This window comes from Sardina pilchardus, chromosome 22, assembly GCF_963854185.1.
Source record: "Sardina pilchardus chromosome 22, fSarPil1.1, whole genome shotgun sequence".
Taxonomy (NCBI): Eukaryota; Metazoa; Chordata; class Actinopteri; order Clupeiformes; family Clupeidae; genus Sardina; species Sardina pilchardus.
In genome coordinates, this window is record NC_085015.1 from 1,479,432 (window position 1) to 1,504,790 (window position 25,359).

At 44.9% G+C, this 25,359-nt stretch overlaps 2 protein-coding genes across 6 annotated transcripts in view; one reads left to right on the top strand and one right to left on the bottom strand.

Annotated features, from left to right (window-relative positions):
* Positions 1–67: 67 nt before the first annotated feature.
* LOC134070542 (zinc finger protein 501-like) lies at positions 68–21,855 on the bottom strand. Of its 5 annotated transcripts, XR_009936939.1 has the most exons (4): positions 21,646–21,855; positions 21,022–21,280; positions 17,975–19,178; positions 17,770–17,896 (listed from the first exon to the last, which is right to left on the bottom strand). XR_009936939.1 is itself a non-coding variant. In XM_062526929.1 (3 exons), the coding sequence occupies exons 2-3, from the start codon at positions 21,263–21,265 to the stop codon at positions 270–272; spliced, it is 1,314 nt and encodes a 437-aa protein (XP_062382913.1). In that variant the 5' UTR covers positions 21,266–21,280; positions 21,646–21,855; the 3' UTR covers positions 68–269. The 5 variants fall into 5 exon arrangements, 4 of the variants coding, with proteins under 4 accessions (XP_062382913.1, XP_062382911.1, XP_062382910.1 ...); XM_062526929.1 differs by lacking the exons at positions 17,770–17,896; positions 17,975–19,178 and adding an exon at positions 68–1,339; XM_062526927.1 differs by lacking the exons at positions 17,770–17,896; positions 17,975–19,178; positions 21,022–21,280; positions 21,646–21,855 and adding exons at positions 68–1,339; positions 1,715–2,142; positions 6,780–6,916.
* A 1,551-nt stretch (positions 21,856–23,406) lies between these two features.
* Positions 23,407–25,359, top strand: part of LOC134070056 (Na(+)/H(+) exchange regulatory cofactor NHE-RF2) — a 48,011-nt gene continuing 46,058 nt past the window's right edge. The window contains exon 1 of the mRNA XM_062526257.1: positions 23,407–24,090. Coding sequence (XP_062382241.1) covers positions 23,884–24,090 — 207 coding nt within the window. The 5' untranslated portion in view covers positions 23,407–23,883. The remainder of the gene's footprint in view (positions 24,091–25,359) is intronic.

Sequence of the window (25,359 nt, forward strand, 5' to 3'; positions counted from 1 at the left end):
TGCACTACGTTGCTGACAGGGAACCCATACAACTTCGTGTCTTAAAATCCGAACTATCCCTTTAACAGTAGCCCTTTTCTGACTGAAAGCCGGCGATATGTGTACCCCCAGAGGAGGACAATTGCCAGCGTAAAACACCTCGTCAATTAGCCAGCTATCAGTGAGAACAATTTGGACAATCGCCGGCTAGCTGTGCAGTCAGAAAAGGGCTAGTGACGCTATAAACAGGAGATATAACTAAACTTGTGTGTGTGTGTGTGTGTGTAGACTCATATGTGAAAGTGAGTGCGCTGGTGTTGCCTGAGGTAGGTCTCTCTGGTGAAGCCCTTGTCACACTGGCTGCAGTGGTGCAGCCTGACGCCCGTGTGTGTGCGCAGGTGCGAGGCGAGCGTGCCCGTCTGGGCGAAGCTCTTGCTGCACACGGTGCAGCGGTACGGTTTCTCCCCCGTGTGCGTGCGCTGGTGCAGCGCGAGGCTGTCCTTGCGGCTGAAGCGCCGGCCGCACTCGTCGCACACGTACGGCTTCTCGCCGGTGTGTGAGCGCACGTGCTTGCGGAGGCTGTCCTCCTTGCTGAAGCCCGTGCCGCACTGGGTGCAGACGTACGGTCTCTCCCCGTCGTGAGTCTTCTGGTGGAGCTTCAGGCTGGACATCGACACGAAGCCCCTGCCGCAGTGCGTGCACAGGTATGGTTTCTTTCCGCCGCTGTGGGCCTGCTGGTGTTTCTTGAGCGTGTCCGACCGAGCGAAGCTCTTGCCGCACTCCTCGCAGCGGTGAGGTCTCTCTCCTGAGTGCGTGCGCTGGTGTTTCTTGAGTTTTCCTGCGTCGATGAAATTCCCGTCACACAGCGTGCAGCTGTACGGTCTCTCTCCCGTGTGGATGCGCGTGTGTCTGACGAGGTCGCCGTTGACGACGAAGCTCTTGTGGCACCGGTCGCAGCGGAATGGTCTCTCTCCCGAGTGAGTCCGCAGGTGTTTTTTCAGCTTTCCCGTGTCGATGAAGCTCTTGTCACACTGGTCGCAGGTGTACGGCCTCTCACCTGTGTGGATCCGCAGGTGCCTTTTGAGGTCCCCGCTGAAGGAGAACACCTTGGCACAGTGCGAGCACGTGTGTGGTGTGTGAGTGGCCTTGTGCTGCTGCAGTGCAGCTCTCTCGGGGAAGGTCTCTCCACAGCGAGTGCACTTGTAGCGTTTCTCTTTCAGCTTCCCGCCGGTCAGGAAGCTCCTCCCGCAGCGTGTGCAGAAGAGCAGCCTCTGGCGGACGTGAGCGCGCTGGTGGGATCTCAGATTCCTGGCGCTCCGGAAGCTCCTCCCACAATGGGAGCAGTAGGACGGACACACTCCTGGGAGAGAAGAACACACACATCTTACACACACACCTCCTGGGAGAGAAGAACACACAGCTTACACACACACACACACACCTCCTGGGAGAGAAGAACACACATCTTACACACACACACACACACACACACACACATACACACACACCTCCTGGGAGAGAAGAACACACACACACACACACACACACACACACACACACACCTCCTGGGAGAGAAGAACACACATCTTACACACAAAAAAAAACTCCTGAGATCTCCTGGGAGAGAAGAAAACACAGCTTCCGCGCACACACACACACCAATGAAAAGACAGACGCGCTCCTGGGAGAGAAGAACACCTGTAAAATGTGTGTGTGTGTGTGTGTGTGTTCTTACGGGTCTTGGTCTGTTCTCCATCTGGCGTGTTCTCCTCGATCTTCAGCGGCTGTTCTGCAGTTCTACAGCAGTCCACCAGCACCACCGACACCTTCCTTACCCGGCACAGACGGGCCAGGTCCGCAGGGGACAGGACCGGCTCTGGGTCTGATGGGGACAGGACCGGTTCTGGATCAGACTCGTCTGGTTCTGAATCTGATGGGGCCTGGTCTGGTTCTGAATCTGATGGGGCCTGGTCTGGTTCTGAATCTGATGGGGCCTGGTCTGGTTCTGAATCTGATGGGGCCTGGTCTGGTTCTGAATCTGATGGGGCCTGGTCTGGTTTTGGATCTGATGGGGCCTGGTCTGGTTCTGGATCTGATGAAGACTGGTCCGTCTCAGAGTCGAGGGCCGGAGCCATTTTGGAGTTTATCTCTCGTCCCCTAAAACTGAAAGAGATAAAGAGAGACATTCAAACACAAGCTCTTCTCAAGCACCCAAGTACACAAACACTTTACAATAAATAATTATTTTTTAAAAATTATCATTATTTAAAAAAATATTTAATAAATTATAGCATGTTAGCAACCACACCCACCACAAACAAGCATGATGGCCAAGTTGCTGATCTGCAAGATTGCCCCACGACCTCAGTGAGAGGCCTATCCAGGCTGCACCCTACAAGGACCTCAGTGAGAGGCCTATCCAGGCTGCACCCTACAAGGACCTCAGTGATAGGCCTATCCAGGCTGCACCCTACAAGGACCTCAGTGAGAGGCCTATCCAGGCTGCACCCTACAAGGACCTCAGTGATAGGCCTATCCAGGCTGCACCCTACAAGGACCTCAGTGATAGGCCTATCCAGGCTGCACCCTACAAGGACCTCAGTGATAGGCCTATCCAGGCTGCACCCTACAAGGACTAGCACTAACGTTAAATCCTCCGGGTTGGTCTGAAGACATAGCTAGGCTACACCTGCCATTGGAATGAGTTGGACTTATAACACAGACTTCTTCTTTATTTCTTTCTTTTTTTATTATTTATTTTATCATTAATTATTAATTGTTTGTTTTATGTCTGTTTTGTATGTCTACTGTTAGATGGGTACGCTGGCGATTACGCCACTCCATCTGACATGTCTTGTCTTTGTTGTTACCTTGTCATGTTTTTGTCTTGTGTCATTGTTATTTCGTAAATTTGTTTGTTCATGTGTTGTCACGGGTACGCTGGCGACTACGCCACTCCGTCCGGCACTGTCTCTGTCTTTATGTAACGCGCTTTGGGTTGCACTCTGTGCACGTTAAAGGCGCTATATAAATACATTTACCTTGCCTTTACCTTATGGGGGAGATGGTTGGAAAATGTGGGAGTCAGCAGAAATGATTTGAAGGCAGGTATTGCAAAGGAGCTGCTGCTGTTGCTGTTATTACTATTATGCACTAAATGCTGCAATTGTTGCTTTAGACTTCTAATAATTCTGCAACTTTTGCACCAGTCTTGATATCGTGGAAATTGAAAATGGTTCTAAAATTGTTTTTTTTTTTTATTATTATTATTATTTTCAATGTGATGATTTTACAGCCTTGTAAAGTGAGCTTGGGTGTCATGAAAGGCGCTTTAAATAAAACGTATTGTCATTATTATTATTAAAAGTTTTCCTGAGCTGATACAATAATGTTCTATACAGAGACAGGTCTGGTTTTAATGCGGTGCCGAGGTCCAAAAGAGCCGTTCGTGCCCCTGGTCCAACTTTTTTTTAAAATGTGTTGATGGCATCAAATTGCAGAAATATTTTACCTCTGAAAATTTGTGAAATTTGTTTCGAGTTTGCCTGGCCTCATATCAAAGGTCTGAAAATGACGTTTCCAATCTCAAGAAAATCTGGACAAAAGGTCATACTTTAGACATAAAATGCACAACACCTAATGAGCAGGCGCGTAACTGAAGCATTCAGCTCGCAACCCGTCTGCGCTTCCACTATAATCAATGGAAGCAGCCACACCTGACGTGACGGCGGCGCGTACGTACATTCGAAAAAAATAGACCATCCTTCTAAAGGCACGTTTAGACTTGCTGTAGACAACGCGTTCGTGTACGCATCATGGCTGCCTCGCGTATTTTGCGGTAGTTTGGTGCGTCGGTCGTGCACGTCGTCGCAAGCGACCACGACGCGTCCGCGAGATGCAATACTGACAAGAAAGTAGGGGGCGATCATTGCCAAAAGAAAGTGACTGCAAGATGCATTATCGACATCAAAGCTGGGGGCAATCATGAGAGTAAACAATGGCACATGGCCACATCCACATCTGATATTAGGCTACTAGTCTCCCCCTGGTGAAGACCTCCAGTAAGGTGCGTAATGCTGCAGCGAGTCTGTACACAGGACACAGCAGGTCGCACACGGTCGCATACGCTTACGTTTGGTCTAACGGCAAGTATAATCCCAGCCTTAAATGAATTTTACGCGTCCTGGATGGGAGTTGCGCGCCATGTGTAGCTCCTCTGTCGGTGTTCTGGCCGACACGCACGTTTCAACACAGGAAACATTCAAGCTTTGGGTGGTTTCTTATATTTGTTGTCATTAGTATAATTGTCCATGTGTAGCTCCTCTGTCGGTGTTCTGGCCGACACGCACCTTATTGTTTCAACCATGGTTTAAACACAGGAAACATTCAAGCTTTGGGTGGTTTCTTATGTTATCATTAGTATATTGTCCAGCGGTTTGATGCGGCAAAACGTAGGATAGCCTACCTTACAGTTGCCCTAGTTTGCTGAAACCATTGACAGTAAAGGCTAAAACATGTCCCTTTAGTCACTTTCTCCCACGGAAGGCCAGCTCACCTTCGCTTTAACGTTTCTCCCGGTGTATCGCGGCAAAAAAGGCTGCTGCTCGTGACGTCTCCCAGCTTCAGTTCCGAACCCCACACAAAAACAAATACCGCGATTTAATTAATTGCGCAAGCATTTGTTAGTTTTCAACGACTTCTGCAAACATCACCAACATCACCACTAACTCCTTCTTTAGAGTATAATAACAATTGAGACTCGAACCTGGATGTGAATTATCGCCCCCAACTGGACTGGATGTGAAAAAAAAACAGACAATGCCGAACGGTTTTTATGAAAACATAAGATTGATTATTACTATTTTGCTTGCAGAATTCCTTGCCTACTGATTGTCTTCTTCTGAGCAGATTTCCCCAATTTGTGTTCAGATGTGCAGAGACCAGGGCCAAAACACAACCACTAAAATGCACAGAGCTTTTTTATCAGAGGGGGACAAGCAAGGAGTAGCCTAAGGATCATTTAGGCCAGGGGTCTCAAACTCAAATGAGCTGGGGGCCACTGTAACCAACATCAACTGGTTGGGGGGCCGCATAGGTTGGGGGGCCGCAGATGTCTGGATGACAACTACCTCAAATTATGCACCTCTCAGTAAATACTGAATGTTGAACATATTTGAGCAGTTTTACTTTACTTTTGTTGTCCTTTCCCCTACATAAGAAATTAACAGCAAAACAGTAAAATGTAAACCAACAACAGTAAACTATGGCTACGCCTACTAGGATACTAACACAAAGCTTTTGTATAGCCTACAATGAAATAGCCTGGTCAAATCAGTGCCTGTCACAAGTGACTTTGTAGATTTTCAGCTGTCTGTACGGGGTCCAGGACACTATCATCTGAATTACCACTGGCACCTCCATTTATGTTGGGCAGAGGGTCGAAGCATGGTAGCCGCTTAGAAAACACTGTCGTTCACTCAAAAGACGCACCTTCACAGACGCACCCAGATCACTGTCAATTATCGATCATAATCTCCAAAAGGCAGACATACTTCAGAATCAGATATGTGAATAACAGACCCAAGGCCTCATCAAACGTGATTTTTTGTTTCAACATTTGATGTATTTCTGCTTCAGTTTGTGCAAAACTATGGCCTGCATGCATCGCTTCCGCGTCATTACAAACCGCACGTCTCCTGCGTGTAGTTTGTAATGAGGGGGCTAGTTCGTGAAAACGTTACTTGAATCGAAACACCTGATGTCTAGCAGGTGGAGTCTAGGCTACAAATGAGATTTGTCGCCGTACCTCCCGTCTGTTTTAACCCGTGTCGTTTATCGCATAAAAAATACCCTCAAGGGGCGACTTATTTTGACAGAAAGTTGCGGGCTGGAACATGTTGCAAGTAAACAATTGCTAATTCGTGTTGTTGTCACGAGCCTGAGCTATGGTAGCGCAGCCATAGAGCCCAGCCCACGATTGTTACAAAATATAAAATGCCCAGATGCATCTGCGCGGGCCGCACTAACATTAAAGGGTCACTGCACCCTAAAATAGGTTTTTTGAGCTGTTGATTGATTGAAAATACTCATAGGTGGTGAACTGTAGGGTTAATATTGACAAAAATCGTGTTTCTCGACAAAAGTAACATTTCGTCTGATTTTGTATTGGAGATATTGCTCTCTCGCGCATACTACCGTTTGAAAACATGCCATGGCATGTTGGTCCAAAATACTATTGGAATGCTGACGTTGTCCTGCACTTCTAGTCCGACACTACGTCACCGGGTCGGTTACAAATTAGGACTGAAACGCCCCAACACCTGCTGCCCTGATTAGCCTACCTGTGATAAGCCATGTCTGCAGCACTCATTCCCAGATTGACACGAAATCACCATGGTTGATTGGTTGCAGCAGTGCTGCACGCTCTCTCCAAATTTCAGAACGTCTCACCCATTTTCAAAGCCGTTTTCAGAAATGTGAAGTGGGTGGAGTTATGGGGTGAAGTGACTCTTTAAGCTTCGACTTCAGGCAGGGGGCCGCAAAATATCGTCTCGCGGGCCGCAAGTTTGAGACCCCTGATTTAGGCCTATCAAGGATCATTTAGGCCTAATCAAGGATCATTTAGGCCTACATCCTAGATCTGAATAGGTTACTGAAATGGTACAGTGAAAGCCTAGTAAAGGTTTCTATTTTATGAATAAAAAGAAAAGCAAATATTTCAACATTATCAACATAAGGCGGCGGGGTGAAAAGAAGACACTGTAAGCTACAGGATAGAAGGTAATTCCGTGTGAACTCACCCAATTTCAGCTACATTTGGAAAGTGCTACCCTCTTCAAAAAAATCTGAAAAAAATCACAGGTGTTTGTAGACTAAACATATGCATACATCTTAAATAGTATATCTCTATCACTAATGGTTAAAAAACTACAGCCCTAAGCCATTTTAGCATTGTGGTGAACAATCCTTTTTGTTCAACTTGCATGTATTGGCTCCTTTGGTATTTCACACACGTTAGTGAAACTATGGCCCTTTCCGAAACCAGCCCCTAAATCCTAACACTACACACTTCCACTTTGTTTGCGCGTTCACGCGAGGGTCCGCCACATTAAGTATCATCCGAAACGAATTTTGAGTCGAGTGAAGTGTCTAGGGAGAGGGGCTACCACGCCTCCAGGAGCAAGTCAGCATCGATGCTGACTTGAAACGCAGGTGCAACTGTTTTCAAGTGTTCGTGCAGCTCGTGAATCTCCCTGCCAGTTGTTTTTTGGTCCGTATGACGGCATTTACAGACAAAAGCGTGATTTAAGCTACATTGTAACAACTCATGTTCAGTTTGATACTCAGTAAAATGTGCAAGATCGTACAGAAGTAGGCTGTAATATTTGAACACATGTGCAGGTCGCATTTACAGCACTTTTATAATTTGATGTTAAATAAAGCATAAAATGCAACTCCTCACTCATAGTAATGAAAGGAGAGAAGAGGGATGTATATCCTAATACATAGGGGTGTCCAGAACAGCTTAATTGGCGATTTAATATATATTGGCTTCATAATTTCTATGAAAACGAATATGACGTCAACTTCCTTCTCCCTTCAAGCGCATCCGAAATGTAGCGCTGTTTTAACCCCCTAACCCTTCAAATGCGAGTGTTCTCCGCACCCACGAGTGGACTTGAAAAGGAAGTTCACTCGCTAACCGAGTCGAAGTGAGTAGGGATCCGTTTCGGAAAGGGCCAATGTGAATAGAAGCACATTTTCCTGTTGAATTAAAGAATCCAATCAGATCAGAGGTATCTTGTATAATTTCTCCTTTGCAAAGCTATGAAAATGGCTATAAATTCATTATGTGAAAAGACATCATCACCTTTGAGGGCTTCTCATTCAAAAAGTGTGTGACTCATCAGATTTTTTCCCCACTCATATATGGACAATAAGGTCATGTCCATGCATTAACTTTGATTGTAATCATTATCATATTGTCAGAGCATTTCTTTTTAATTGGGCTTGATTTTCAAAAAGGCCATTTTTGTCTTCTCATTTCATGTGGACAGTTAACAGGATTAAAAAAAAAAAAAAAAAAATACCACATATCATTCTGTATGTGAGGGTCATCTATCCAAAATGTGGGCTTGTTGCTGAGTTTCATTATTTCAGATATTATTAATTATTCTCTATAAATCCACTGAACTTGTATTGTACCACTCTTTTAACACAATGGAAGTCAGAGTGGATGTGTTATGCTAGATAAGGCGACGATACAGGCACGTTGGTCCGCCTTTGAGACTAATCTGTGCTCAGTGACGGGTCTCCCAGCCTGCACAGTGAAATCCCTTCAGATGATCCAGAACGCAGTGGCGTGCTTGGTCTATAACCAACTCAAAAGGGCGCATGTCATCCCGTTGGTCAAATTCAAGACTTTAACGCTTGCCAAAGTAGTCTCCGACTCTGCCCCCAGTGCCCCCACCTGCTTGAATGCCCTCATACAGGCATATGCTACAACACGACCGTTGTGCTCCTCATACAGGCATATGCTACAACACGACCGCTGTGCTCCTCATACAGGCATATGCTACAACACGACCGCTGCGCTCCTCATACAGGCATATGCTACCACACGACCAATACTCTCCTCATACAGGCATATGCTACCACACGACCGCTGTGCTCCTCATACAGGCATATGCTACCACACACACACACACACACTCATACAGGCATATGCTACAACACGACCGCTGTGCTCCTCATACAGGCATATGCTACAACACTCGTCATACAGGCATATGCTACCACACACACACACACACACTCATACAGGCATATGCTACAACACGACCGCTGTGCTCCTCATACAGGCATATGCTACAACACTCGTCATACAGGCATATGCTACCACACACACACACACACACTCATACAGGCATATGCTACAACACGACCGCTGTGCTCCTCATACAGGCATATGCTACAACACGACCGCTGTGCTCCTCATACAGGCATATGCTACAACACGACCGCTGTGCTCCTCATACAGGCATATGCTACCACACGACCGCTGTGCTCCTCATACAGGCATATGCTACCACACACACACACACACACACTCATACAGGCATATGCTACAACACGACCGCTGTGCTCCTCATACAGGCATATGCTACCACACACACACACACACACACTCATACAGGCATATGCTACAACACGACCGTTGTGCTCCTCATACAGGCATATGCTACAACACGACCGCTGCGCTCCTCATACAGGCATATGCTACCACACACACACACACACACACTCATACAGGCATATGCTACAACACGACCGCTGCGCTCCTCAGGCATATGCTACAACACGACCGCTGCGCTCCTCAGGCATATGCTACAACACGACCGCTAGGCTCCTCATACAGGCATAATGCTACAACACGACCGCTAGGCTCCTCATACAGGCATATGCTACAACACGACCGCTGCGCTCCTCATACAGGCATATGCTACAACACGACCGCTGTGCTCCTCATAGCTCCTCAGGCGAACAACGTCTAGCCGCCGCCGGCACGCTCAGGCCAATCCAAACTTGTCTCATCTGTTGTTCCTCGTTGGTGGAACGCACTACAGTCCCTCTCCATCCTCAACAATTTCTGAAGACCCAGCTCTTCAGAGAACATCTCCTCTCACTACTTACAGTACAACTAGTCTTGCTGATCCAGCTCTTCAGAGAACATCTCCTCTCACTACCTACAACTAGTCTTGCTGATCCAGCTCTTCAGAAAACATCTCTCATAGCACTACCTACAACTAGTCTTGCTGATCCTTGACTTACACTCATTGTACTCATTGATGCATTTTTCATTTTCATTATTCTTTTTTACTTTTCATCATTCTTACAGTGCTTTCCTAGAATTGTTGTTAAAATTGTTTTGAAAAGCTTAAAATGTTTATCATGTTGTAAGTCGCTTCAGCATCAGCCAAATAGTGTAATGTATAATGTAAACAAAACGCTCACACCTGTAAGACTTATCTGTGCTCTCAAGTGTAACTCCACCCACTTCACATTTCTGAAAAAGGGATAACTATATTGTGTGGCGGAATAACATTGGGAGCACTTAGACTCTGCACTAGCCTAGAAATCTAGACGCCCCTAGCGGCAGCAAATGTAATTTGGCTGGCGGGCACGATCCATAGATCGATAGGTTACGCATCCTGTTCTGTAAACAGGGTTTACATGTGTGTACTGACCCCTGTTGGGGGCGCTGGAGAGTTTCCGGAGTTACTACAGTAAAGACAACTTATGCATCAACCTCGTGTCTTCATTGTTTACACCTGTTAGTTATATTCCTAACGTAACATGGTGTCAGAAGTGACGGATTTTGAGTCGGACTAAACCTGAATGTCAAAGAAAAGCAGAGGAAAGCAGGAAAAGGGTGGAAATCGCGAGGAGATGAGCCAAAATAGAGAATAGTGGGGTCGTATAAGGTTCAGTCATTTCAAATTCGTGTTAAAGTTTGGTTTTCACTTCCAAGTTGAAGTTTAGGGTCTACAGAAAAATTTGAGTCCAAGTGTCAAACACACAGATAAAAAATGGCCTCTAGGGGGCGCCGCAAAATATATAAACTGCTACAATTTTTGATTAGATTTTCCAATTTTAACAAATGAGGTATGTATAGATTCAGAATTAAAAGGAGAAACAGGTATACCAAGCATTTGGTGACCAGATAAAAATAAATACACTTTTAGCCCAAAATATTACATGGACACAAGCAAAATTATGCTTTTTTAAAGATAAAGTCTGAAAATGTCCTCACAGTTGCTAAGGAATTTTACTTTTTAATGTTATTTCACAAGTCAAGACTGTGTGGTGATTAAACTGAAATTGAAATGCTCCTCACTCTTCTATTCAATGCCCTAGGGGGCGCCGCAAAATGTAGTAACAGCCATAAACTTTCTGTATAGATTTATAATCAAGGCAACTTGCAAACGTACCATAGGCGCAGTGATATCGTACGCAGCATCTGAAAATAGTCCCCATAGACAACAAGCAGTAGTAGTGCCAGTAGGATGCAAGTTGCCTTGATTATTACGCCAGATGAGAGTGTAGTTCCATGTCAAATCAGCCTAGAAAAATGCCAGGTTTCATTTTCAGTTGGTCTTATTGCACTTTCTAACTTGAGAGGAGACACGTTTTAAATGGGAAAATTACCAGAAATCTTAGTCACTTTTAAACATGAAGCTAGCAGGCGAGAAGCTAATGGTCTAATCCGATTTAATGATCTATGCTAGGCTGAAGCTAAAAGTTGTATCGCCAGACTCACAGAATGGCTGGATGAACGGGAACAAGGTAAATATCGATTGTTTTGCTCGAGGGGAGGTGGAAAATGAGCGTATTTCCAAAAATGGTGGAATATCCCTTTAAGGGAATAACACAGTATAATATGAAAAAACAGTGAAGTGTTCCTGGTAATAGTGCGGTTGACCACATATCAGTAATTTCAATCAATCAACAGCTCAGAAGATATATTTTAGGGTGCAGTTACAATTTAAACAAAACGCCCATGCCTTTACAACGAATCTGTGATCTCAGTGATTAAACCAAACGCCCATGCCTTTAAAACGAATCTGTAATCTCAGTGATTAAACAAAACGCCCATGCCTTTCACAAAACGGCCAGTATAAAACAGTATAGAACCCTTAATACTTGGTCTTCCAAGCAACTTTTGTTCCTGGAAACCAGAACAGATCAACTTCAGAGGAGACGATCAGTGAGTTTACAGCTGGCATTTATGTAATGTTACACATGATACTGTATATATCTACTCTGTGCTGCTGTAATGCTACACATGATACTGTATATGAAGAGTTCAGATGCAAAAGCCTCTAAGTCTAAATCCACTTTTGTCAAAAATGAGATAATGATGGTGAGTGAATGCTCTTCACATATAGTGTAAGTTAATTCAACAATTTAGCTTCAAAACTCACTAAATACCATTCTCTTCATGGTCTGAAATATTGATTTGTAGGCGAAACCCTATAGGAGCCTGATACAAAATGCTCATTTAAAAGAAAAGTGGTCAGACAGATTTAGAGGCTCTGTGCTGCCTGTGTTTGGAAAACAGAACGTTGTAAAAATGTGTGAAACAATTGTTGTGCTAAGAAGATGATGAAGTCCAACTGGATCACAGTCTGATTACGTGTGATGTAGTCTGACTATTGCCATAACCACATTATGGTCTTAAACAGCACACCGGAATATGCTGTGTATGGAGACATAGTCTTATGCTGTAGAGTGCCACAGAATATATTGCAACTGCAAGTGCACTAAGTAAAAACACGCTAAGGTACCTTTATCTTCTCGCCAAACCAACACGATCACATGGTCCATCATATCATTCATTTCTTCATCCTGTCTTATAGAAGTCAAGTTTTCAAATCCTGCAAGCTTGTAAAGTAGAAATACTGCAAGCTATCAAGTCCCAGAAACTGTGTGGTAGGCCTATGAATGATTTCTTTATCTTAGATTTGTTCTGGATTTGATTATGCTTGTGTGAGTCATCTCTATACTGTACATTGTGTTATGTTCCTTGTCTTTTAAAAGCAGTCAAAAGATCCTCAAGAGAAAACATGACGTTAAGACTGATACTGGTGACTACGCTTCTACATGTGGGCGGTGCCGCCGCAGGTGAATATGTCAAGCAGTGCAGAACATTTTTACAAAAGCGAATTAGGGCCATTGTATGAAATTAAAAAATAATATTAATAATAAAATTGGAAATTTGCCAGAATAAAACCTGGATATTGTCTGACTTTGTAAAGTCACAAAATTGGAATGTTTTTGTCTCTACCATATATTGTCCTAATATGGTATCCTACATTTTGTGTTTTGTGTTTTTGCTTTCAGTTTAATAATAATAATACATTTTATTTCAAAGCGCCTTTCAAAACACTCAAGGACACAAGTTTATATTCCTTCTTGACATTTCAATCTTCCTCACTTGACTAGCTTTGGCTCCGTGCCCATACCAAGCCTACCAACATTGGTCCCAGGTCGGGCCTTTCTGTGCCAAATACTTCACCGATACAGTAAACTTTGGTGAAGCTGAGGTAAGTGGCGCTTTTGCTGCTGTTCAGTGAGATAGTCTGGCACATTGCGACAACGTCACATTCATTTAAGTGTCCCGTTATAACATTAACGGATTATTATTGCACAAGCACATATTACATTGCTACATGTAATGTTTCTATATGATGAAAGATATTCATATGTACTGTATATCGGTGTAATATATTTATTGTCCAGTGTGTTTTCAGGGACCCAATTCCTCACTCAGTGCCGCCGCTGGCCACTTGGATGCAGAACTCAAAAAATAAAATGAAGTCCTTTAGATACATAACCTGACTCTCGCCAGATCCTTGTAGTTTGCTGAGCTCCACACAAGGATCTGGGACTTCTCAATAAGAGATGCATTTCAGGAGGCGGGGCCTTGTAAAAAAAATCCTTGTATGTGATTGGATAAACCACTTGTCCGTTATCTTGAATGACGTGCTACTTCAAGCTCTTGCCAAACCCGGTCGGAAGAAGAGCGAAAACATCCTTGCCACCAGTAAATGCCTTCAAACCCGTTCTCTGTTCATCTTTTAAAGAAAGAATGTTCCATAGATTCGACAAAACAGTTGAAATAGCAGAATCAATGTCAGCACACGACTCCACGCTGTGTGCCGCCATTGTTGTTTGAATCCAACACTCGCTTCGGCGCTACATCACATCTATGAAATTCCGCCCGGTGATCCTGAATGGTTCATTATTTTTTGCTCCCTGGAAGGAGTTTGCATTGCCCTCGATCCCAGATTCTTGTGTGGAGCTCAGCGAAACGCCTCTGGTGGAGCATGGCGGAACTACAAGGATCTGGCGAGAGTCAGGTTAGTAGATACGGCCATGTGACTGCATCAAGGCTACGTGACAACTGACCTGTGGTAGATAGATACGTACAGTGTCACGTAGCCTTGTTGCAGTCACATGGCCGTGTGACCTCGGTGTCCGTTATGGTAGAGACCGCCCCCATACAGTAGCTTACAGTTTACAAATGGTCAGTATGGGATAACTCCGATCAGTGGTCTGTGGAGAGACTCTGCAATTGCGGGATTTCATTTGTGTGGCGCCAGTATTGTGAGCCGCGCCCGCAGCAGCCACAGCAAGTTTTTTTGGTACTGTATGAGTGAGTGACTATTCAGGCGTGAGTGACTATTCGGGAGTAAAAAAGTAGTCTCTGTTGGTATGAGTGAGTGACTATTCAGGAGTAAAAAAGTAGTCTCTGTTGGTATGAGTGAGTGACTATTCAGGAGTAAGAAAGTAGTCTCTGTTGGTATGAGTGAGTGACTATTCAGGAGTGAGTGACTATTCAGGAGTAAGAAAGTAGTCTCTGTTGGTATGAGTGAGTGACTATTCGGGAGTAAAAAAGTAGTCTCTGTTGGTATGAGTGAGTGACTATTCAGGAGTAAAAAAGTAGTCTCTGTTGGTATGAGTGAGTGACTATTCAGGAGTAAGAAAGTAGTCTCTGTTGGTATGAGTGAGTGACTATTCAGGAGTGAGTGACTATTCAGGAGTAAGAAAGTAGTCTCTGTTGGTATGAGTGAGTGACTATTCAGGAGTAAGAAAGTAGTCTCTGTTGGTATGAGTGAGTGACTATTCAGGAGTAAGAAAGTAGTCTCTGTTGGTATGAGTGAGTGACTATTCAGGAGTGATTGGCTATTCAGGAGTAAGAAAGTAGTCTCTGTTGGTATGAGTGAGTGACTATTCAGGAGTAAGAAAGTAGTCTCTGTTGGTATGAGTGAGTGACTATTCAGGAGTAAGAAAGTAGTCTCTGTTGGTATGAGTGAGTGACTATTCAGGAGTTAGTGACTATTCAGGAGTAAGAAAGTAGTCTCTGTTGGTATGAGTGAGTGACTATTCAGGAGTGAGAAAGTAGTCTCTGTTGGTATGAGTGAGTGACTATTCAGGAGTAAGAAAGTAGTCTCTGTTGGTATGAGTGAGTGACTATTCAAGAGTGAGTGACTATTCAGGAGTAAAAAAGTAGTCTCTGTTGGTGCTGTATGAGTGAGTGACTATTCAGGAGTTAAAAAGTAGTCTCTGTTGGTATGAGTGAGTGACTATTCAGGAGTTAAAAAGTCTCTGCTGGTATGAGTGAGTGACTATTCAGGAGTAAAAAAGTAGTCTCTGTTGGTATGAGTGAGTGACTATTCAGGAGTGAGTGACTATTCGGGAGTAAAAAAGTAGTCTCTGTTGGTATGAATGAGTGACTATTCAGGAGTTAAAAAGTCTCTTTTGGTATGAGTGAGTAACTATTCAGAACTATTGTGATGTCATCAGCCTAATGTTAAGTCTATGGGGAAATTTTAAATATATTTTTAATGAATAATTTAAAAAGTATGACAGTTACAAAGATGAAAAATACAAAGCCCGGATGTCCTAAGTAAGACGTACACAACAAAGTTTGAATGACGTTTGTACGTTAAACGGTTGAAGCTTCACTCTGACCTCCTACTCCACCTGGTGCCACACGTTTAAGGGCTTGCTGATGGTTAGCCGTTGAGCAAGAACTCTTCTTTAAGCAACCATGTTTATTGGTCACTCTCATCAAAGACTCTCTGGCAACTGTACACTTCCTAATTCCTCTTCCAGATAAGGTGCAGGGGAGAGGCTGAATATGGCCGTCTGATATCTATTCATGATGGGCAAACCAACGAAGGCGTGAAAATTCTCACTGGATCTTCTACTACACGGGCCTGGATTGGAGGATTGAAGCTGCCTCATGTATGTGAATACATATTGATCTCATCCAAAAAGATAATTTTACCGATAATGGTTATTACTGTAATGCTCTCCCTGGGCAGATGTATTTGTATGCTATTTGATGATTTGTAAATAACAATGATTCTATCATCTCTCTATAAAGACCTTGACATGATTTGATTCTCTCTCTCTCTCTCTCAGACTGATTCATTTATATGGACTGATGGGACCAAGTGGGATTACAGCAACTGGAATCCATGGGAACCTAGCGGTAATGGTGACTGTGTGCAGGTCAACAATGAACGTGAGTGGCTTAACATTTCATTGTGTCCACACAACTGTATACAACTGTCCTTCGTCCACATATGCGATATTAACATATCTCTTTTCTTTTTGTGTTCAAGATCCTGGCGGGTGGGATGATGATAGTTGCTCAAATAGACAAGGATATATCTGTGCTTTCCTGATATAGCAGTATGGAGTAGAAGGCGGCAGAGAATGTGGACCGTGGAAAAGTCTAATAATAGCACACATAAGATTCGCTAGATCTAAATATAACTGTTTAATTCCAGCTTGCTCTAAAACAAATAAAAAGTGCAAATGCAGCAATGATAGATAACCTGTGTGAAAAGAATGTTCACTTTGATTTAAAGTGTGGTTTTACTTAGACTTTAAAGAATAATTGTTTAGACTTAAAGTTTGTGTCTTCTTAGATTTAAGAGAATAATTGTACAAAATGTAAAGTGTTTTAATTAAGCTTATGAAGTACACTATGCCTCAATGAAACGTGTTTAAAATAAGTATAAGGGAAAATATGTATGTTGCATGCAAATCAGAGTTTAAAGAGAACTTACCAGAAAGAGGAACACGAGATAGACAAACACTTGATCGTGGCAGGATGTGATAGGAATCAATAAAGTCAGAACCCTAATCTTTGGTTAGGGGTTTTGTTAAAAAGCAGTCACATCTTTTTTTGTGTCCTTTGCCTCCCGTGTCAACGAGAAGATCAAACTCCTTGCAAGAGGTGCACGCCTTCTAAGACACTGTTTATGGGCAAACACATAATGCCCAATTCACTGACACATACAGGAGTAGCGAACTCAGCTGTGTGTTATGCACAAGAGCAGTCACAAAACCAACTCAGCTGTGTGTTATGCACAAGAGCAGTCACAAAACCAACTCAGCTGTGTATTATGCACAAGAGCAGTCACAAAACCAACTCAGCTGTGTATTATGCACAAGAGCAGTCACAAAGCCAACTCAGCTGTGTATTATGCACAAGAGCAGTCACAAAACCAACTCAGCTGTGTGTTATGCACAAGAGCAGTCACAAAACCAACTCAGCTGTGTGTTATGCACAAGAGCAGTCACAAAACCAACTCAGCTGTGTGTTATGCACAAGAGCTGTCACAAAACCAACTCAGCTGTGTGTTATGCACAAGAGCTGTCACAAAACCAACTCAGCTTTGTTTAGCAGATGTATGTTCTGTAAAATAAGGTTTAGGGGCCTTTGGGAAGTGCACATCACACAAGCGAGGATACGGAAATCTGTTGTTAGATATAAATGTATGCAAAAACACAATACAAATTGTGATGAATGTTATTAAGTCATACGCTAATAACGCTATCAAGTTAAAACATTTTAAGTTGCATAATTTTCATAAATTCTTCGGCAGTAGAGAATATGTTAACAGGTATATTGCATATATTGCGTGTTTAAAATAGGCATTATATAATGAAATATACAGTAATTTACATACATTACACTTCAAGTACAAAAATCTTAACATTGGATGAAATCAGGTTCAAAATTCTCTTTTTGTATTTCATTTTGGTGACATATTAGAGTGAAATATTATTCTTGAAGTGCTGTATGTTTGACAATGTCTTCATAAATTGACTGAATCCATGATATATGTTCCAGAACTTTTATTTACATATCACATTTATTCATACACATTTACGTTTGTTTTTTTGTATTTTATTTGATTTATGAGGCACTTATCTTAGACTTAGTGGCTGAACATTATGCACCTATTGCCATCTAACAAGACACTTTTAGGCAGTAAAAGCATTTCTCCTAAAACTGCACAACTTAGGAGTGGTCCAGACCCAATCACATGACCTATAGAGGGCATCCATAGCTACGGAGGGAATATGTCCAAACTTAAGAGCTCGGTGTGTGTGTGGTCAATCACATGACCTATACAGGGCATCCATAGCTACGGAGGGAATATGTCCAAACTCAAGAGCTCGGTGTCGGTGTGGTCAATCGTCCGCTGGGTCCGCACCAGGATCAGGCGAGTGCGCTGGTGTCGACGTCACGAGGAAGGAGCGTCCTCCTGCGTGTGTGTGTGTGTGTGTGTGTGTGTGTGTGTGCTGGTGTTTCTGGAGATAATCCAGACGGACGAAGCTCTTGCCACACTGAGCGCACGCGTACGGTCTCTCTCCAGTGTGAGTGCGCTCGTGTCTCCGCAGTTTCCCCACTTCGATGAAGCTCTTGTCGCACTGCGTGCACTGGTACGGTCTCTCCCCCGTGTGCGTGCGCTTGTGTCTCTTGAGCTCTCCGTTCAGCGTGAACTTCTTGTCGCACTCGTCGCAGCGGAAGGGTCTCTCTCCTGTGTGCGTCCGCAGGTGGGATTTGAGTTTCCCGGCGTAAAGGAACGTCATGTCGCACTGCGGACAGTGAAACAGCCCCTCTTCTTTGTGGAGCGTCCGGTGTTTCTTGAGAGCTCCGTAGTGCCTGAACGCCTCGCCGCACTGAGTGCAGCCGAACGGTTTCTCTCCCATGTGAGTGCGCTGGTGCACTCGGAGACTGTCCTCTCGGGTGTAGCTCTTGCCACACTCGGTGCAGCTGTACGGTCTCTCTCCGGAGTGCGTGTGCTGGTGCAGGTGGAGGCCGGACCGGGTCGAGAAGGTCTTGCCACACTCTGCGCAGAGGTACAGTCTCTCTCCCGAGTGCGTGCGCTCGTGGCTCCGCAGGTGTCCTGCTTCAGAGAAGCTCTTGCCACACTGACCGCAGGCGTGCGGCCGCAGCCCTGTGTGTGTGTGCCGGTGTCTGCGGAGTCCTCGAGCGTCTATGAAAGTCCGGTCACACTCGCCGCACGCAAACGGCTTCTCGCCCGTGTGAGTGCGCAGGTGTGTGTTCAGGTAAGACTCCCGGCTGAAGCTCTTGCCACACTGAGTGCAGAGGTACGGCCGGTCTCCCGTGCACACACACGTCTGTAAGCTGGACTCCCGGGGTGTCTGCTCTCCTTCACGAGTGCGCTGGGGACCCTCGGAGCTTGACTGAGCGGCTAAACTCTCTCCACCCTCCGCGGACTGCTGCTGTGTCCTCTCTGCAGTGAGAGCGCGCTGGGGAACTTTGAGCTTCTTGCTGGACTGGGAACCAGAGAACGGCCGCTTTCCTGCGAGAGAATGACGACGTTTGTTGAAAAACACCAACGAGAAGACAAGACATCATCAGCACCACAGCACAGACTAACTAACGTCTACCTGTAGAAAGCTGCTGTATTACAGTTTTGGCCTCTTGCTTACACACTAAAATCACATGCTTAGACCAAAGTCTCAATAGAGATCGCTAAGACATGTGACCAAAGTCATCAAAACACAAAGAATTATGGGTACGTTTGGCTCGCCTGATGCCAGTCCATGTAAACTAGTGGGTCTGGGTCTATGATCTGGCATGATAATAATGAAAACTAAGCGTGAAAAAATTGTGTGAAAAACAGTTATAATCTCGCGCTTCCTTAGTGCTGCTATCCAAGCCATTCCTCGCCTTTTTGTCACCTCTGAAACATGACGTATACTATTATTTTTCCACGCTGGAAAACTATAAAAGATAAGCTTCATGTTACTCTATTGAATTTTATAACACAGCAGGTAAACGGCATTTCGACAACTGCACTTCGTTGTTCCCGCACGTCAGTAAAACAACTTAATTTTGGGGCACCTATTCCCAAAATGCGTTGCGTTTTACGTCACGTTCTCAATCTCTATACTTAAACTTCTTGTTGCATATTTGTAAACACTGTGAAACCATAGCTTAAACACATTATCAACTTTGCACTTTGTTTGCAATTCTGCAACACACTTATTGCGAAACACTACACACATTTTCTTACATTAGACACTTTGTTCAAAAACAAAATCTCCTGCCATCATTGGGAAAACACTTTTTTTCAAAATGCACAACTCATCTGGCAATTATAGGCACTTACATAGAGCCTTGAAAACACTTGAATAGAAAACAGAACACCAATCGGTCTGAACCTTAGCACTACAAAAAGGCCTCCGGTAAGCCATTTTGAGAACTTTGCAATCAATTGCTATATCAAAATTGTATACCTGCCCCCTTACAGCCCCTTTCTAAATGCAATTGAGGAATTCTTTCGCGCCCGCATGCCTGTTCTGCAGGTAATGGAAGAGGCATGTGGAGACATTAGGGATCAATCCCCCCATTGTATGTGTGTGTGATATTGCCCCCACCACATACACACTCACGTGCACATATACACACAGACACACACAGACACACACAGACACACACAGTAAACCAAATATATATGTTGTTTTTTTCAATCGCAAATGATCCAGTAATTGTTTTTTTACTTTTCTTTATTTCTGTAAAAACTCTTGTTTGATTACTGCAGAAATTCTACTTTTGAGTTTTACAGAAGACGAGGTCTGAGAAAAGGACCAAATGAAATAATAAAAAAAATAGAAATACAAAGACGGCAGTGTTTTCTATAAAGTGCATCAGTGTGTTACTGGTGATATAAAGGGTAATTCAAATGGTGCTTGTGTGTTTAGTTTTGTTGCAAGATTTAGTTTTTAGAAAGGAGTGTTAAGTTTTGATCGCAGTGTTTCATTTTGCCATAGATGTGAGTTGTTTATACCCAAGTGCTGCTATGTGATATATAGCTGTGTGTAGAGTTTTGAAATAATGAGCCAAATTCTGCAAAACGTGTGTAAGCAATAGGCAAAAACTGTGAACACACAAAGTTATGCCCAAATTTCTTATTTGTCCAAGTTAACAAATACAGTTGTCTGTTGGCCAAGAAGAAGCTAGTTCCACTGCTTGGTTGACTGAAGGTGATTTTTGTTTCAAATTAAAGCCATGTTTCCTAACTAACAGTGCACAACATCAAGTGAGTGAGTGAGTGAGTGAGTGAGTGAGTGAGTGAGTGAGTGAGTGAGTGAGTGAGTGAGTGAGTGAGTGAGTGTGTGTGTGTGTGTGTGTGTTCTTACGGGTCTTGGTCTGTTCTCCATCTGGCGTGTTCTCCTCGATCTTCGCCGGCTGTTCTGCAGTTCTACAGCAGTCCACCAGCACCACCGACACCTTCCTTACCCGGCACAGACGGGCCAGGTCCGCAGGGGACAGGAGCGGTTCTGGGTCCGCAGGGGACAGGAGCGGTTCTGGGTCCGCAGGGGACAGGACCGGTTCTGGGTCTGATGGAGACTCGTCTGTTTCTGAACTGAGGATCGGAGCCATGCTTGATTTTCTCTCCTACAGATGACAGAAAAACAGAGACAGACAGACAGAGTGAGAGAGAGAGAGTGAGAGACAGATAGAGTGAGAGAGAGGGAGAGAGAGAGCGAGAGAACAGATTCAAAACACATTGTGGCAAGTTTTGAAGTAAGGTTTAAAATATCCCCCAAGTTCAATGACATCTCCTTTCTCTGCAAGGCAATGCGGGTAGCCTATCGTAAGTGCCTGAATCACTTTAGTTAACTCTCTGGAGTAGCCCATCTATAGCCAACTGATCAAATAAAACGATTAACCAACGCCAGATTTTCAAATCAATGACTGAACCTCAACCCCTTCTGCATACTGAATAGTGGATTACCAAAAATCAAGTTGATCAAACTCACTTTAATCTCCGTTTAGTCTGTGCGTTGCTACTTCATGCTTCAAGCCCTCTCAGCAGCAGCCTTCAGAAGATCCTTCCTCCGTCTGTTTATGTAGCGCAGCTACGACGACTCTAAACTTATACACATACATACATATAACCTAATGTTCTCTCCGTTCAGACAATAACCTTTCATTCGAAGTGAAATCACCCCCTACTAATATAACCCATAAACTGTTACAAATGTTGCCGTTTGATGGACTCTGTATAACAACTACTCTTCTTCAGTGCATTAGCCGATTGGCAACCCAACTTAGATGCGCTCTACCGCCGCCGACTGGACTGGAGTGTAGAGTGCAAGTGCAGAAGAAAAAAACTTCCTGAAAGTTTCTGAAAGATTTATCAAAAATGATTTAAAGTTATATTATCGTCTTTTGTCTTGGTTGATACTCGGCTTTTCGATAAAACATATGCAAGCAAACAAACTTTTTTTCCCCCATTAACTTCACTTTTAATGGCAAGAAAACAATCAGAATCAGAATCAGCTTTATTGGCATGAGTAGGCATTGGGGTGATACCACAGGGCAGCTATTGGGGTGATTATACCACAGGGCAGCTATTGTGGTGATTATAGCACAGGGCAGCTATTGGGGTGATTGTACCACAGGGCAGATATTGGGGTGATTATAGCACAGGGCAGCTATTGGGGTGATTATACCACAGGGCAGCTATTGGGGTGATTTTACCACAGGGCAGCTATTGGGGTGATTATACCACAGGGCAGATATTGGAGTGATTGTGTACCACAGGGCAGTTATTGAGGTGATTATAGCACAGGGCAGCTATTGGGGGGGGGGGGGCAGTCCACAAGTGCTGATGCCCCATCCTCATACCCCTGCTCAGGAGAGGGGCAATATAGCACGCAGACACCACCCTCAGTGCAAAGTCTCCCTCTAGTGGTCATGCTGGAACATGCACAGAATTCAGAGCCAGATGAGCACACACACACACACACACACACACACACACACATGCAAGGTCCTCTACTGTATGTAACGTGTTCACATGTAGGCTAAGGTCCTCTTTCAAGAGGGGTCTAAAGGCATATCTTTTCAACATAAGCTTAATTTATTAAGCATTTCTTATGTATTATGGTATATTATAGTATTTAGTTACTTTCATTAAGTTATTGATTGAATTGACATTGATGTTTATGATTGCTATTCTCCTTAATGTATAACCAATTTTTAAATAGTTTACTGTTAAATGTAACTGTATGGTTGTTATTTGTATGGCACTTTGAACATAAGTGTCTGCAATGGCCATAACCAACCGTAACCATATGCAACACACACAAAAAGTCCTCTATGCAACATATATTCAAATGTAGGGTCATATATGCTACATGACGTTACATGAGGTCCTCTCCTTTGGAACAAACGTTTGCGACGTTGTGGTGGTGATGCTGCGAGCGTGGTGGGGACGCCGGTCACCTCTGCCGTTGGGACTGGAGTAGGGTGGCCTCCAGCTCCAGCCCGCCACGGGAAGTTTGCGCAACTGGCCCAGATGGAGAAGTGACCGTTAGGGGGTGACAGAGGCTGTGCTAAGAGGCGCGCGCACCCACTCAGCTTGATTTCAGTGAAACCCAATCCGCGCGCTCCAGGCGGTTGTCATGGACCGGACTCCATCGCGTAGGTGATCCTGCCAAGCACCCCCCCCCCCTCTCTCTCTCTCTCTCTCTCTCTCTCTCTCTCTCTCTCTCTCTCTCTCTCTCTCTCTCTCCTGCGCAGTGTTTCGCGGGGCCCCCCTCTCAGACCCAGCGCCACTGATGATCACAGCCTAGCGATCAATCGAAGACGCGGAGAGTCGATATTTGCGTTTGGGGAACGTAGGCTGCAGAAGGACTCAAGTTTACAGCAACAGGCGACACCGGAGAGTGTACCGGACTAACTTCCCTGCTCCGCGGAGTCATGGTTTCCTAATCTCCTGGATCGCTCTTCATGTTTGGATCCGTTTTCGCCCGCAGAGAGACGGGTTTGGATGTTATTACCGTAAGTGCGTGGTGAAGGCTTATTTGCGTGATCTGAATTTCAATGAACCGACTCGGGACATCTGCAACTTTCGATGGGTTGCAATGACGCCTAACGCGGGAGTATACTGGTGGTCAAACCTTGAAAGTTGATCCTCCTCGAATAATTTGATGATTTGGCATTAAAACTGAACGCAAACTTCGACTAGGGAACGCTCCAGAAGGGGAACCATGGCAGGAGACTTGAAACCGCGACTTTGTCTGATGACTAAAGGAGAGGGAGGCTACGGGTTTCACTTGCACGGGGAGAAGGGCAAGAGTGGGCAGTACATCCGAAAAGTGGAGCCCAACTCCCCCGCCGAAGCCTCAGGCTTGCGCGCGGGGGACCGAGTCGTGGAGGTGAACGGGGAGAGCGTGGAGAGAGAGACGCACCATCAGGTAACGAGCGAACTCTCAAAACCCTCTTGGCCAAACGCAAACTCACAGGGCCAAATGCTTAGCCAAGAAAGAGGGCATATAATGGAACTTGGCGACCAAAACACAGTTTCTGTGCTGAATTATCAGTACAATGTCGCCTAAATAAGACCACTGTCACTGATGCGGTTTTGTTGCATACATGTGTGCGCCTGTTGTCACGTTGTGCGGACGCGTCAGCTGGCCTCTGTATTGTGTTTACATCCGTGTAGGGTTGGACGGGCGGGAAGTGTTTAAGGAGATTATGAGACGTGCTGTGTGTATGACGTGAACTTACTGTATGACACAATAGGTCTTCAGGGTCTGGCCGGTAGCTCGCGCGCAGGCTGGAACGGCCGGTCGGGTTCCAGAGCTGAGAGGATGTGTGTGTGTGTGTGTGTGTGTGTGTGTGTGTGTGTGTGTGTGTGTGTGTGTGTATGTGTATATGTGTGTGTGTGTGTATGTGTGTGTGTGTGTGTGTGTGTGTGAGTTGTTAGTTCTGTTTTTTGGCTGATAACACGCAGCCCTGGTGAGCAGCGCAGGCCACAGTGGCAGAAGGTTAGCGATAACGACCAGTACACACCCAGCGACACCAGGCTCCCCCTCCCCGCTCTCACACGGGGAGGTGTGTGTGTGTGTGTGTGTGTGTGTGTGTGTGTGTGTGTGTGTGTGTGTGTGTGTGTGTGTGTGCGTGCGCGTGCTACTTCACAAACTAGGACAGGGCCCAGCGGCTGAAGGCATAGAGCAGTTTAACTGGACATGAGACCTCGTGAGTAGGCTGCCCCTGTAGTGGACATGAGACCTCGTGAGTAGGCTGCCCCTGTAGTGGACGACCTTGTGAGTAGGCTGCCCCTGTAGTGGACATGAGACCTCGTGAGTAGGCTGCCACTGTAGTGGACATGAGACCTCGTGAGTAGGCTGCCACTGTAGTGGACATGAGACCTCGTGAGTAGGCTGCCCCTGTAGTGGACATGAGACCTCGTGAGTAGGCTGCCCCTGTAGTGGACGACCTCGTGAGTAGGCTGCCCCTGTAGTGGACATGAGACCTCGTGAGTAGGCTGCCCCTGTAGTGGACGGGCAACAACAGAGCAGCTCAAACCAACAGAAACAGAAACAATTCTGAACACAACAGGCCTGATAGGCCCTACCCCTCACCCTCACCCTACCCCTCACCCAGTTACCATCACTCGTGTATTGTGCTGACCCTACCCTACCCCTCATCCTAACCCTCACCCCAAGTAATTAAATAAGTAT

Bases quoted from the DNA above. Each gene is read 5' to 3' on its own strand.
- LOC134070542 (XM_062526927.1), bottom strand. From the start codon at position 2,114: ATGGCTCCGGCCCTCGACTCTGAGACGGACCAGTCTTCATCAGATCCA. The intron at 1,340-1,714 runs GTAAGAACACAC...CTTCTCTCCCAG, and splicing joins TGGAGAACAGACCAAGACCC to GAGTGTGTCCGTCCTACTGC.